Source organism: Xenopus tropicalis, chromosome 9 (genome assembly GCF_000004195.4).
Source record: "Xenopus tropicalis strain Nigerian chromosome 9, UCB_Xtro_10.0, whole genome shotgun sequence".
Lineage (NCBI taxonomy): Eukaryota > Metazoa > Chordata > Amphibia > Anura > Pipidae > Xenopus > Xenopus tropicalis.
In genome coordinates this window covers 59,866,631-59,879,187 of record NC_030685.2, presented here as the reverse complement: position 1 = coordinate 59,879,187, position 12,557 = coordinate 59,866,631, and the positions used below count along the sequence as shown (strand labels likewise).

Sequence of the window (12,557 nt, the reverse complement as noted above, 5' to 3'; positions counted from 1 at the left end):
TAAGCAACCCGGTTGGCCACTTCGCCCCTGCATAGTCTTCATTATTTGTTTCATAGTTTTTAAATTATTTGCTGCCTATTTCTAACTCTTCGCAGCTTTCAAATGGGGGTCACTGATCCCTGAGCCAAAAAACTATTGCTTTGTGAGGCTACAGTTTAATTGTTATTGTTACTTCATATCACTTATTTTTCAACTGAGGTCCTATCAGCTTTTCATTCAATCCACACCCTGGTTGCTAAGGTAATTTGAATCCTAGCAACCAAATAGCTGCTAAAACTCCAAACTGGAGAGCTGCCGAACAAAAATTTAAATAATTAAACAACTACAAATAATAAAAAATGAAAACCAATTGCAAATTGTCTCAGAATATTACTTTCTACATCATACTAAAAGTTAATTCAAAGGTGGACAACCCATTTAATAGCGCTGCTGCTACTTATGATTTTTAAAAGAGTAAATAGATTTTTTATATTTAATTTTGAGATTATACATGAGGCTAGACATATTCTTAGTTTCCCAGGTGCCACAGCCATGTGACTTTTGCTATGACTTCAGTCACACTTTACTGCTTTGATGCAAGTTGGAGTGATATCATCCCCATCCCTCCCCCCAGCAGCCGATTAATAAAACAATGGTAAGGTAACCAGATAATAGCTCCCTGCCAGCTGCATTGCTAAAAATTCTCCCCCACCCAGTGGTAGATATGAGAATAGCACTCAATAGTAAAAATCCAAGTCTGGCTCACCCACGTCATTACTTCTCCACTTACATTGAGTAGTAGGTTGTCTGAAAGCAGTTCCATTGTGTGGCGCTGGCTCCTTTTGAAAGCACAGGATTGGGCACAATGCACTGAGATGGCGCCTACACACCAATATTACACCTAAAAGAATACTTTCGTTGGTTCAAGAATAACATTTTAAATGGTAGAGTGAATTATTTGCTATGTAAACAGTGTAATTTAGAAATAAAAATCATGACAGGATCCCTTTAAGGATTTCCCAGCTCAAATTGTAGTAAAACTGCATTTCTGGTTTTTAGATTTAGAAAATGGATTTGCAGTTACAATAAGGTGCAGTATTAGTGCCTCTCATGGGCATCTATTTATGTGTTCTTGTGCAATGGTTTTTTTCTCTGCATGTTTCCCTTTGTTGCATGTACTGCACTGAACCAATGAACCCAGGTGAGATATTGCATGTTGCATAGGTAAAGGCACAAAACAATCATGGGCTTGAGAGCCCTTACTGCTCATTTACACAGCACTTGCACCCCAGGGGTGAGCAGAGTCTGATCTGAATAACGTGTAAGGTACAGGGTGGGAGGGGGGTGTCTATGTGCCCCCCTGCCTGTGCCTCATGGATCCAGCACTGTCTAACCCAAGCAGAGCTCAATTCCAGGCGCATTCTGTGGGTCTTTGGTCTGTGCGGCATTTCACGAATTTTTTGCCACTTCGTGAATTTTTCCATAGTTTTGCTAATTTTACAGCAAAGCGAATGGGACAGATTCGCTCATCACTATTGGCCAGGGACCATATTGATGCAGTCCTCTCCTAATGGGTATCCAATTTGGCCCAAATTAGATAAGGATGTGCTAAATAGGCAAGCTGGCCAATGACCAGATCTTACCATGTATGATAAGCTTAGGGCTTCATTGCACTCAGCATACTGAGAGGGCTTTTTTTTTTAAACAACAAATAAAAGATGGCTGAATTGGTAGCCACTGCATGCCGATAAAAAAACATGCTTATTAAAAAATTAAAAATTCTGCTTATAATAAACACATTATATAGGTACAGAATAGAATGAACATTGTTCAGTTTTAGCGTTACTTGCCCTTTAACTAATTTTTTCTCCTTTTGTCTCACCCCAAAACACACTGAACTCTAAGATCCCAGCATAATTTCATGCATTATTGCAGGTGTTGCTGAAAACTAATTGCGGGTCAATATGTTCATATCTAATAATGAGTTCAAAGGGCAAGTTGGGTTAGTCTACCAGAAATTCTTCATTTTCACGGCCGATGCCTTTGTTGGCCCATACAAAATATTTCTATAATTACACTAGGATGTGTCGGTTCCCACTGGACTGTGTGTTAACAATATGCTGCTGGTCTATATTTATATATTAATAATGCAGCAGGAGAGGAATGCAGGCCTGGGCACAATGCCGACAACAATAATCACAAGCTTTGTTTTGTCAGCATGTGACCTGGGGCCCTTTGTTGCAGTTATCACCCCCATGTGTCTCTCATAAACAGACATATAAACACACACATATAGTGACCTATAAATACTCAGCAGGTACCAGGGCAGCATAGGAATCAGTGAGGGCAGAGCTGGTGCCCAGATGGAAACTGTGAAGAATCAAGCTTTGTACAAAGTTCAGATCCTAAAAGATATTGCAGAAGTGGGTTCCCAGGTATATCTGGGGCCAGAAAATATATTTCTTGCCGCTCTGGAAGTTGGAGATCTGAACATTATCCGAATACTAGGAGCCAGGCATGCAAACTGCGCTTTGGAGGTCATGGGAGAAGAACTGGGGTATGAAGCACAGACCCCGGCAAAGTTTGGCCTTGCAGGTACTCTGGTTATTTATTAACTTGGTGGGATTAAAATATGTGAACATCAAATCACTTGTCTACTAAATTAGCTCCTAAATTGCACAAGTGCAGTTCCCAGTAACAACCAATCGGTTCTTTGCTTCCATTTTCCCACTTGCAGCAGACTGCAATTGCATGCATGGCATGTAGTACGTCTGTTCATAAATCCAAATTGTAGTTTGTATTTTTATCAAGCTACCCTGAGGAACTGGATTGTGTGTTACTGGAGACAGGGTCACCATCGGGGGAGGCCATTCAGGAGCCCCTTAGCAGTGGGGGGACCTGGGAAAATAAATGCAAAGATCCAAAAGTTTGTTTGTGGGTAGGATTTGGGCTGATTATGCACATTTGGGCATAATGGGCTATACTGGGGCAGATCAGGGTGTTGGTCAGGTGTGCTATTTAGTTGGGCTTTTTTTTTTTTTTTAATTGCTCCATGATTTCTGATAGCACTCTGAAGAGAAAGAAGGGTTGGGTATGTACATTATTGGAAATGTGTGTTATTAAAAGATCTATGTGTTACTGGGAAAAGCTTGTTTATGTGAGATTGTGGGTGTTATTTGGAGGTGCTGTGTGTAACTGGAGAGCTGTTTGTTGTTGGAGCACGTGAATTATGACATGAACGTTCTGATGTTGAGGGAATCTCTGTGTTTAAGGGGGATGTGTCTGTTATTCGAATGTATTATTGGGGGAACCATTTGTGACTGGAAGCAGAATAATATTGGGGATGCTGTGTTTTATTGGGAGGACTTGTGTATCATTGGTGGTGTTATTGGAGAGTTCCACCATGTATATGTATTGGTGCAGCATTGTGTTACTGGTACAGTACAACTCTGATTTTACATCCCCGAATTTTACATTCTCACAGAATTGCAGCTGAATATTTATGGTCCCACCCAACAATTTTCTGGTTTCCTAGAATTTATGTTGTTTTGACGTGGTACGCCAGCCAGATTTTTCCTGTATTAGTTATGTATTGTCTAAAAGGAGTATCATTAGAAGGAGAAGTGTAATATTAAGAGAGGCTATATTGTGGGGACAGGCTGCACACAGGAACTTTGGGACATTTTACTGCTACATAATTTTTTCTGTAAAAATCATCTGTGAGGGCAAATTCAGACAGATGGGAGAAATTATAGAAGTGGAGTCACAGGAGCAGTGCACTTATGCCTTATGATTAAACCACTTCTAATGAACTAACAATAATGTGTTTCTCACCTCATCCAGACTTTTGTCCTTAAGCTTCACAGTAATACAATGTTTTACTCTCTTTGCACAATCACTTCCCTTATTGTATTCATTATCCCTAATTCTGTCTCTTACTCCCCCCAGGTCTGTGGACCCTAGAATATACACAAGAGCTCACCACTCCTCTTTGCATCACCAGTGCCCATGGCTACAGTGAATGTGTTCGTTACCTCCTTCACCGCCGTGCAGACCCCAATGCCGCTCCCGGTGGGAGGGCACCCCTACATGAAGCTTGCGCTGGGGGACATGCAGACTGTGTCCAATTGCTGTTGGACTATGGAGCCAACCCCAATCAGCTGAGTGATGATGGACTGAGCCCACTACATTACTGTAACACCCTTGGTTCATTAAGGTATGGAAAGTGGATCACTGGTAAAAATAAATAAAAATAACATTATATATAAAATAAAAGAAACAATTTATTCACAATTAGATTTAGATTTACAGGATAATGCCACACACCAAGCAGGGGTGGGCCAAGCCGACCGGGCGCCCTAGGGAGTCATTGCCCCCACCACGTAATGACAGGCAGTGGGGGCAAGAAAAGGGAGTGCGGCTAGGAGTAGGCAGGAGAGGTACCTGCCTGGCGCCCCCAATCATTGCACCCTAGGCAGATGCCTCTTCTGCCTACCCCTAGTTCCAGCCCTGACACCAAGGCAGAATTTCAGACCTAGGATATTGTGTTTTATTTTTTAAATTAGTTATATGATTTTCTCGTTAAGAGAAGACCAAAGGGAAGATAAAACTTAAGGGAATCTCAACCCAAACATTGTTTGCAACATAATGAAAGAAAATGTAATTCTAAGGAACTTTCCAATTTGCATTAATTACACATTTCCAACTTTAGATGAGATGTGTTTCCCTTTAAATCTTGAATGCAATGCCGTCTGTATTCCTAGGTGTGCTGAGTTGCTGTTGAGTCATGGTGCAAATGTGAACCAGGGCACAGAAGAAAAACTTGACTCCCCACTTCACTTGGCTTCTCAGCTGGCTCTCATTCCCCATGTTCAGCTTTACTTGCGCCAGGGAGCCGCCATTAATTCAAAGAACCATGATGGAGTCACCCCTCTCAGTGCTGCATGCGGAGGAAAAGAAGGGAATGAAAGTACACGCCTGGAGCTGTGCTCTGTCCTCCTAGAGGCTGGAGCTGACCCTGAGATTCCAGACCAGCAAGATATAAGACCCTTGCACCATGCATGCAGGAGGGTGGATAGCCAACTGGTTGAACTTCTCCTTGCTGCTGGGGTAGATGTGAATGCTGCAGACTATAATGGAGTTCTGCCGCTCAGCTGTGTCCTGCAAAGTGCTGAGTATCACCAGGAAAAGAACCCCCAGGTCACTGTGCGAGCTCTGCTCAACCGTGGAGCACGCTGTGTCTGCCCAGAGGCCTTTGGCAAGGTAAAACTCTGCTTAATAACTAACATTCTCCATCAGTCATATCAAAGCTATGAGTGGGAACTTGAAATTTCAAGTGCTTTTTTTTTATTCCTCTGGAGCAACTAGTTAGACTAGAACAAAAGGCTAAACTTGAGGGATGTATTCTTTCAACCTCAACTAATATATGACTAATATATAACTAATACTGTGTTTATCAGAGTTTTAAACATGGTTCATTTGCGACAGTAGCTTTAAATATATTCTGATCTATAATATCATATAGTTCTACATGGTGTGCTGAAATGTTCAGGTACAGCAAGTCCCTTTTCTGTAGAACATAAACTCTCCTTTGAGTGATTACCAGATGCCACATGGCTTTGATACCAGAGCCATCGGCAGGAATTGAACCCAGGTTTTCCGGAGTCAGAGGCCATTCCTTCTCATTATTTCAGCAAATCAAGTCAGACATTGTGATGTAATAAGAAAAGGTTGATGTTGACCTGCACCAAAGCAAAAAGCCATATGAAACCTATTAAACTAGTCTGAAATCACAGCAGAAACGTAATGAAACTATGTGTTTGATGAGACATGAGCTGAGATGTACAAAAATGATCTACCTCTGTAATGAGAACCAACGATAGCAGTGATTAGACTGCAAACTTACAGGGGAAAATATAAGAAAAAAATCTGAGTTGCAGTAATAAATATTAGTGTATTAGTAAGCTGGTCTCCCACATGTTTAAGAACAGAAATGTAAAGCAACAAAATATAAATATAGGACCACTAGAACAATTCCTTGGGGCTGAAACCGTGGAGGGGGGGGGGGGGGTTGGCGCTAGGCACCCCTTTGTCCGAGAGCGCTTACTCCCAGTGTTGCTTTTCAGCTGTCCGGGTTGCTTAGGGCGCCCTGCTGGCTTGACCCACCTCTGACATTTCTTTTTACCTGAATTATATAATGGTATAGGTAACTAAGATTCAGGAGTTCACACACAAACATAATCATTAAAGGAGAGAAAGGGTTAATCTCTAGGGGGTGCCAAATGTTAGGCACCCCCAGTGAATGTAATCCTTACCTTACCTTACACCCCCGGCCAGTGCTCCTGTTAGGGGAAAACTACACCTTCCTTCTCCTTTCGCAGGGATCCCGGGGCCTGCACATGTGCATGCTGTTTCGCAAAAAATCCGCCAATGGTGAAATTTTGCCACAAATCCATGCCTGGCGAAAAAATGTTCTCATCACTACTTGTATTTAGAAAGTTTCTTATTTCCATGAGATGATATGAGATATATTTAATTTTCATTTTTGTAATAGTTCCCCTTGAGTCGAAGTTCTATAACAGTTATAAATTCCAGTTATAATTTCTGGTCCTGCATCCCCCAGTTTGTACCCTTTGCAGTTGCCTTTGCTGCCCACCCCTAATCAACAGGCTTTCTGATTCTTCCCAGTTATTTCCAATTTTCTTTCTGATTTTCACACTATTTTTTTCCATTTCTCCATTTTTGTAAAAATGTTTCATTTAGACAGTCCCCCTGAAATAAAAGTTATGTCCCCCTTTATGTAATGCAGATAAGTAGTTGCTAACGTCTGTAATGATAACGGTTAAACTACTCTCCCATCTGGTTACATGAAGTCATATTCTTGCAAGTATCTATAAATATTATGTTACAGCATTTAATGGGAAATAATAACAGCATGAGATAAGAACCCACTTAGACATTCTTCATGATATAGATGCATGTAAAGCTAACTTTGAGCAATGACTGCCCCGGGCATTTCTGATGCTGTGAGTGTCAGATCCAGTGATATAGGCAATAAAACTTGCTCTAAAAGAGCCATCAGCATATGTGCTTTCACATGTTCAGTGACAGTCGCTCTATATGCAACAGCTTGCAGTGCTAAACAATATATAAGTACAAACTTGGATCTTTATTTCCCAAATCTGGACCAACACTAAAACCAGCCATGCATGGGACAGTTTTAACTACTTAACTGGCCTGGAGTAACAGCAGCTACAATTGGACCATGGGCCAAAGTGACTTCCTTCTCATCTGATATCTGCGCAGGGCTGGATTTTGCAGTGAATTTTGCCATTGGCAAATTGTTTCGCGAAACTTTCGAGAAAATTGGTTGCGGGAAAAAAGGCTGCGGACGACAAAGTTTTGTGACAAACGCGTTTCGCTGATTTTTTGCCATTTCGCTCATCACTACCATCCACCACTATTCGCAGCTCCCCATCACTTCATCTCATCCATCTCATCGAATGGATGGGCGGGAGTTTCAAATGCCCAGTCCCTAGTGGAGATGCGGCCAGTGGGCAGCCCCTGCAATATTTGCTGCCCTAGGCCTGGGCCTTTGTGACCTGCCCACAAATCTGGGCCTGTATTTGGGTGTTCCCCAATATCTGTAGGACAGATCTGAAAATCCTATCCCAGCAGGCCCTTTGTTGTAGTCCTCTCCCAACTGGCCTTCATAGTTAAATACATATTTTTGCCAACAGTAAACTTTGCAGGAGCTCACCTAATACATATCAATCTATGAGGAACCCTTATATCAACTACTCCAATAAGCAAATCATTTATTAATAATCCAGATAATACCTGCTAAGAGAAATTATCCAACATGTCTAGTGAAGCAAATCATACCCAAGATTCATAGCTGTTTGAGAGGTGACTATCACCATGAAAGGAAAAAAATCATATAAGCTTCATGTCATTTAAATAAGAAACTTTATAAATAATAAGTTAATAAATAATAAGTTAAAATGCAGTCTCTGAAATAATCAAGTTTGTGTTAATCTATCTATCTATCTATCTATCTATCAATCATCTATCTATCTATCATCTATCTATCTATCTATCTATCAATCATCTATCTATCTATCTATCTATCATCTAGCTAGCTATCTATCCAGTCTATCTATACCTGAAGGCTTTGTGTCAGAGATGTTTAGCTCAAATAAATAATATTGTCATAGGGAGCAAAGACCAATAATGTATTGAGCTAGCTGGCAATTAAAACACTGACTCAGACACAAAGCTGCATGTAGAGAGACAGACTGCTTAATGGGAGATAGTGAAGAGAAAAGCTGGTCATACAGCATGTAAAGATCCACTCATTTGGCAAGGTTGCCAAATCAGCAAATATTTCCCCAATATGCCCACATTGAGCTGGGTGATAATGGGGATTACAATGATAGAAATGCTGGAGCAAAAACCGCACAGGACCCTTAAAACTACCTAAACAATATTTGGGCAAGATATTAGTTAGACAGGCCTGTCTGCAGGCCCCATACACAGCGCCGGATTTGTCTTCCGGCCGCCCCAAGGCCACCCCTGTTGGTCGCACAACCCCGTGAGTGCGCAGGCGAGAATGCGCGAACACCAATCCCCTGCCCCGCACACCCACAAGCGCACATGCGCATACATTTAAACTCCCATACAGAGCAGTGGGGAGAGGTCCCTATTGCTCCGTATGGGAGCAAAATTTTAAAATGTTGTTGCAGCAGGGTATGCCCCCCCTAAACTTGTGCTGCCCTAGGCCCGGGCCTTTGTGGCCTCTCCTCAAATACTTGCCTGTCAATACATGTGTCAGTAAGCTGCTGACTCAAATCAGCAGCTTTTAGTCCCATGTATTGCCACCTATACATAATTATTCCAGAAATGGTACAGACTCGATTATATTTAGAAAGCATACATTTTTTATTTTTACGATAGTTCCCTTTTACGCAGAAAACATCTTATGACTGGCACTCATTTGGTTTCTGGGCTTCGGCATATGATAGATAGCAGGGAAGTATAAGGTTGTTGCACTGGAAATTCCCTTTCTATTTGTATTTCATTACATCACACCCAATCCTTTATTCATTATATTCTTCATAGCAATAAAATTACAATATAAAAGTTTTTAAATGAAGAAGTAAAACTCATCCGTAGCAGATGATTCATAGCTGGTGGGCTGAGCCAGACAGCAGGCAGGGTGAGTGTGACATGGGTAAAGTTCATTATGGCGGCTCTGGGGGACAAATCTCCCAAAAGCTTCCTGTTCTAGTTCAGAAATAAACATCACGGAGCCAGATTTACACAGATTTGGTGGGATTCTCACTAATTTATTCTTTTACATTTTAATGATAAAGCCATGCTTTTTGTGGTATATCTACCTCTACTTTTGACACTTGGTTCTACTCGGAATGTAAGTGTTCCTCCCAACTTTTGCCTATGTAAGTGAGCAGATTTACTACATAATAATCAAGAATTTTGAAAGCAAATCTTCATTCCAAGGAAACTGGGCCATGGGGACCATGCAAGCTCCTTGCAGATACTGTCCTGGTTTGGACTGAACTTAGTACCCCAATTATTCCAGAACAGGGTCCGCTAGGGGATCCTGGGAATGTGGCAAGGCAGCCGGCCCTGCTGTTATATGATAAGTATGGAACATAGATCAGTGCACTGTTGTGTTACCTTCATTTTTATCTTATATTTTATTCATCACAATATGACAAATGCACAAAGGTATAAATGCTTTTAGAAGGCCCAGTTGTTAGCATTATATGTTTCTATCTTGTATCATTGATGCTTCTCTGTGCAGGTGCTGCGCTTTTGTTCTGGGCTCCCAGAGATCATTGCTGTGCTGTACAATACATACGCCAGCCTGCACATCTTCAGCAGATGGAAAACAGAGATTCCGGAAGAGGTTTTCCAGGTTGGGATTTTTTAATCCAATTAAAGTGCTGCAAAATGTGCCTCACCCAAGTTTAGCCCTCTCTGTGCTACTTACATCTGCTTTTTTCTCTGCCTCTCTATTCCCCTCCCACCAAACCACCCCTCTTTACCTATCCTGGTTTCCCATGGCATGTGGCTTGTTCCACTTTCATCTATGATCTGACTTGTATTGGTATTCTACCATAGGCCATAAATATTACACAGCCTGGAGTGATTATTTTCATGTAGTATACCTTGGCCAGACATGTGGATGAACAAATTCCAATGATCCCCCTCATTAAAGGGGTAGTTCACCTACTGTCCAATTCTAAGCAACTGTTCAGTTGGTCTTCATTATTTATTCACTGTAGTTTTTCAGTTATTTGCCATATTCTTCTGACTCTTCCCAACTTTCCAATGGGGGTCAGTGACCCTGGAAGCCAAAATCTATAGCATTGTGAGGCTACAGTTTTGTTGTTATTGTTACTTTTTATAACTTATTTTTCTATTCAGGGCCTCCCCTATTCATATACCAGTCTCTCATTCAAACCATTCCATGGTTGTTAAAGTAATTTGAACCCTAGCAACCAGATAACTGCTGAAAATCTAAATGTAGAGTTGCTCTACATCATACTAAAAGTTTACTTTTAAGTTTAAATTTTACTTAAATGGTATAAAAGGATTTCAGAAACATTTCCATTCCAGTAAACTACTGTGTAACTTTCCTTCATTTCTAATGAAACACTTTTAGATTCTCATAAGCAGGCAATTGCATTCCACTGGATTTATCGGTTGATAATTAGGACTTTTTTCTCTAAAACTAATGGGCTTCTAGGAGTTGTAGATCAATAAAATCTGGAGGCCTGCGGGTTTACCAGTCCTGTATTACACATATTAAACACCAACCACTGAACTCTGCTGCCTTGTCTGTCCATCTATCCATTAGCATCATACAGACCCCCCCTTACACCATCATACAGTTCCTTTCCTACGTGATCCCTTCTCATCTCATTGTTCCTCTCCTATTTCTCTTCCTCTCATACAAACCCAGTCTCACTAATCCAGTGTCACGACTTTACCCTTAATCTGTCTCATTTCCTTCTTTTCTCTCTCCTATAGGCTCATGAATCCTTTTATACCACATTCTTCAGTCTTTCTGGCTCTGTCCGTTCCCTGCAGCACTTGTGCCGCTATAGTCTGCGCAGACGTTTTGGCCACCAATGTCATTGTCTCATCCCATTGTTACCAATCCCAAGAGCCTTACAAGATTATCTGCTCCTGGTGACTGATGGGATATAGTCTAAGGGCCCCCACCTCCCTGAATCTGCTTCAGGCCTTTTCTATTAGACACCTGAATTGCTATGTTTAACCCAGAGAGCTATGGTTTGTATGGAGAGCATATATGGAGCTCTAGCGCAAGTTCCACAGTACAGTTTTTGTGATTTTTTTACTACTTGTCATTTATAAATGATCTTTTTATAATGCGTTACTTTTTAAAATGAATTCCTGTTAAAATGAATTGTACCACTCGGTGGATACTGGAGAAGAAATCCAGGCATTGGTACATGGTATTTGGGAAGGCACCGTTACAGGTAGACATGTACCATCCTCCCCTGTAACAGGACAACAGTCCTGGGCAAACAATGTTTTATTATTTTTATAACTTGGTGTTTTCATTATGTTTGTACTTTGATGTATGTGGTTCATTGAATTTAAACATATATGGATGCAAATACTAAAAACTATCTTCCCCATAGATGATTACTCTTTCCCTTAAAACAGTGATAAATATGTAGGTTTGATCCATCCTTTCCTATATGTGCCTATCTGCCTCTATATTAGAGAGTAGAGTAGTGGCATAGTATGTCCAGAGAAATGAATTGCGTGTAATGGAGGGTCCTTAGCTGGAGGGCAGATGATACCAGGTTTCCTCTTATTGCACTCTCTCTCTACACTCTTCTCTAGATAATCAAGGATTAGACTTATGTCTCCTTTTGACTGTTCCAACAATAAAGCTATGTTATCCAGGATTTAGGAGCCCTGTAGTATTATAGGCACATCTGTGCCAAACATGAGAACATAGCATTACTAATGCCCCATCAGACACGCTGTTACAGTGATCAGACTGAGGGAGCCATCAGGGACCTGCTGCCTATGATTGTGCCTGTGGATTATTCTTGTGCTTGTAAATAAACTTTGCATTTTAATTGACTATAAACTATGTCATTTTTTCGGAAATTTTGCCGGTGCCACGTGCAAGTTTAGGGAGACAGCGGGAGCTTAGGGAGCTAAATGCGTGGCTAAAGTCTTGGTGTAGGAAGGAAGGGTTTGGGTTCCTAGAGCACTGGGCTGACTTTTCCTTGGGGTACAATCTATACAGCCCTGACGGATTGCACCTCAATGGAAGGGGGTCTGCTGTGCTAGGGGAGAAAATGGTTAAGAGGTTGGAGGAGTGTTTAAACTAGACAAGGGGGGAGGGGGGTGGGTGAGCTAGAGTTCTATGGGAAAATTAGTGTAGATGGGGCAGGGGGACCAGTAAAGGGTTGTGGGGGAGGAGTGAGGGGGGCATATAGTTTATCAGATAAGGAGCTTCCGTTACAAGGAAAACAGTCTCATATTTGCCTTAGCTCTAACTCTCT

At 41.3% G+C, this 12,557-nt stretch overlaps 1 protein-coding gene across 1 annotated transcript; it reads left to right on the top strand.

Moving 5' to 3' along the window:
- Positions 1-2,288: 2,288 nt before the first annotated feature.
- On the top strand, positions 2,289-12,136 carry asb18 (ankyrin repeat and SOCS box containing 18). The gene is made up of 5 exons (XM_002932020.5): positions 2,289-2,574; positions 3,928-4,195; positions 4,743-5,241; positions 9,806-9,919; positions 11,038-12,136. Exons 1-5 carry the CDS (start codon positions 2,343-2,345, stop codon positions 11,215-11,217), a joined length of 1,293 nt encoding a protein of 430 aa, XP_002932066.2. The 5' UTR covers positions 2,289-2,342; the 3' UTR covers positions 11,218-12,136.
- The last annotated feature ends 421 nt before the right edge of the window (positions 12,137-12,557 follow it).

What these genes read in the sequence shown, in the direction of transcription:
- asb18 (XM_002932020.5), top strand. Translation starts at nt 2,343, where the DNA reads ATGGAAACTGTGAAGAATCAAGCTTTGTACAAAGTTCAGATCCTAAAA. An exon ending in GGCAAAGTTTGGCCTTGCAG is followed by an intron (nt 2,575 to 3,927) that starts GTACTCTGGTTA and finishes TACTCCCCCCAG; the next exon opens with GTCTGTGGACCCTAGAATAT. An exon ending in GCCCAGAGGCCTTTGGCAAG is followed by an intron (nt 5,242 to 9,805) that starts GTAAAACTCTGC and finishes TTCTCTGTGCAG; the next exon opens with GTGCTGCGCTTTTGTTCTGG.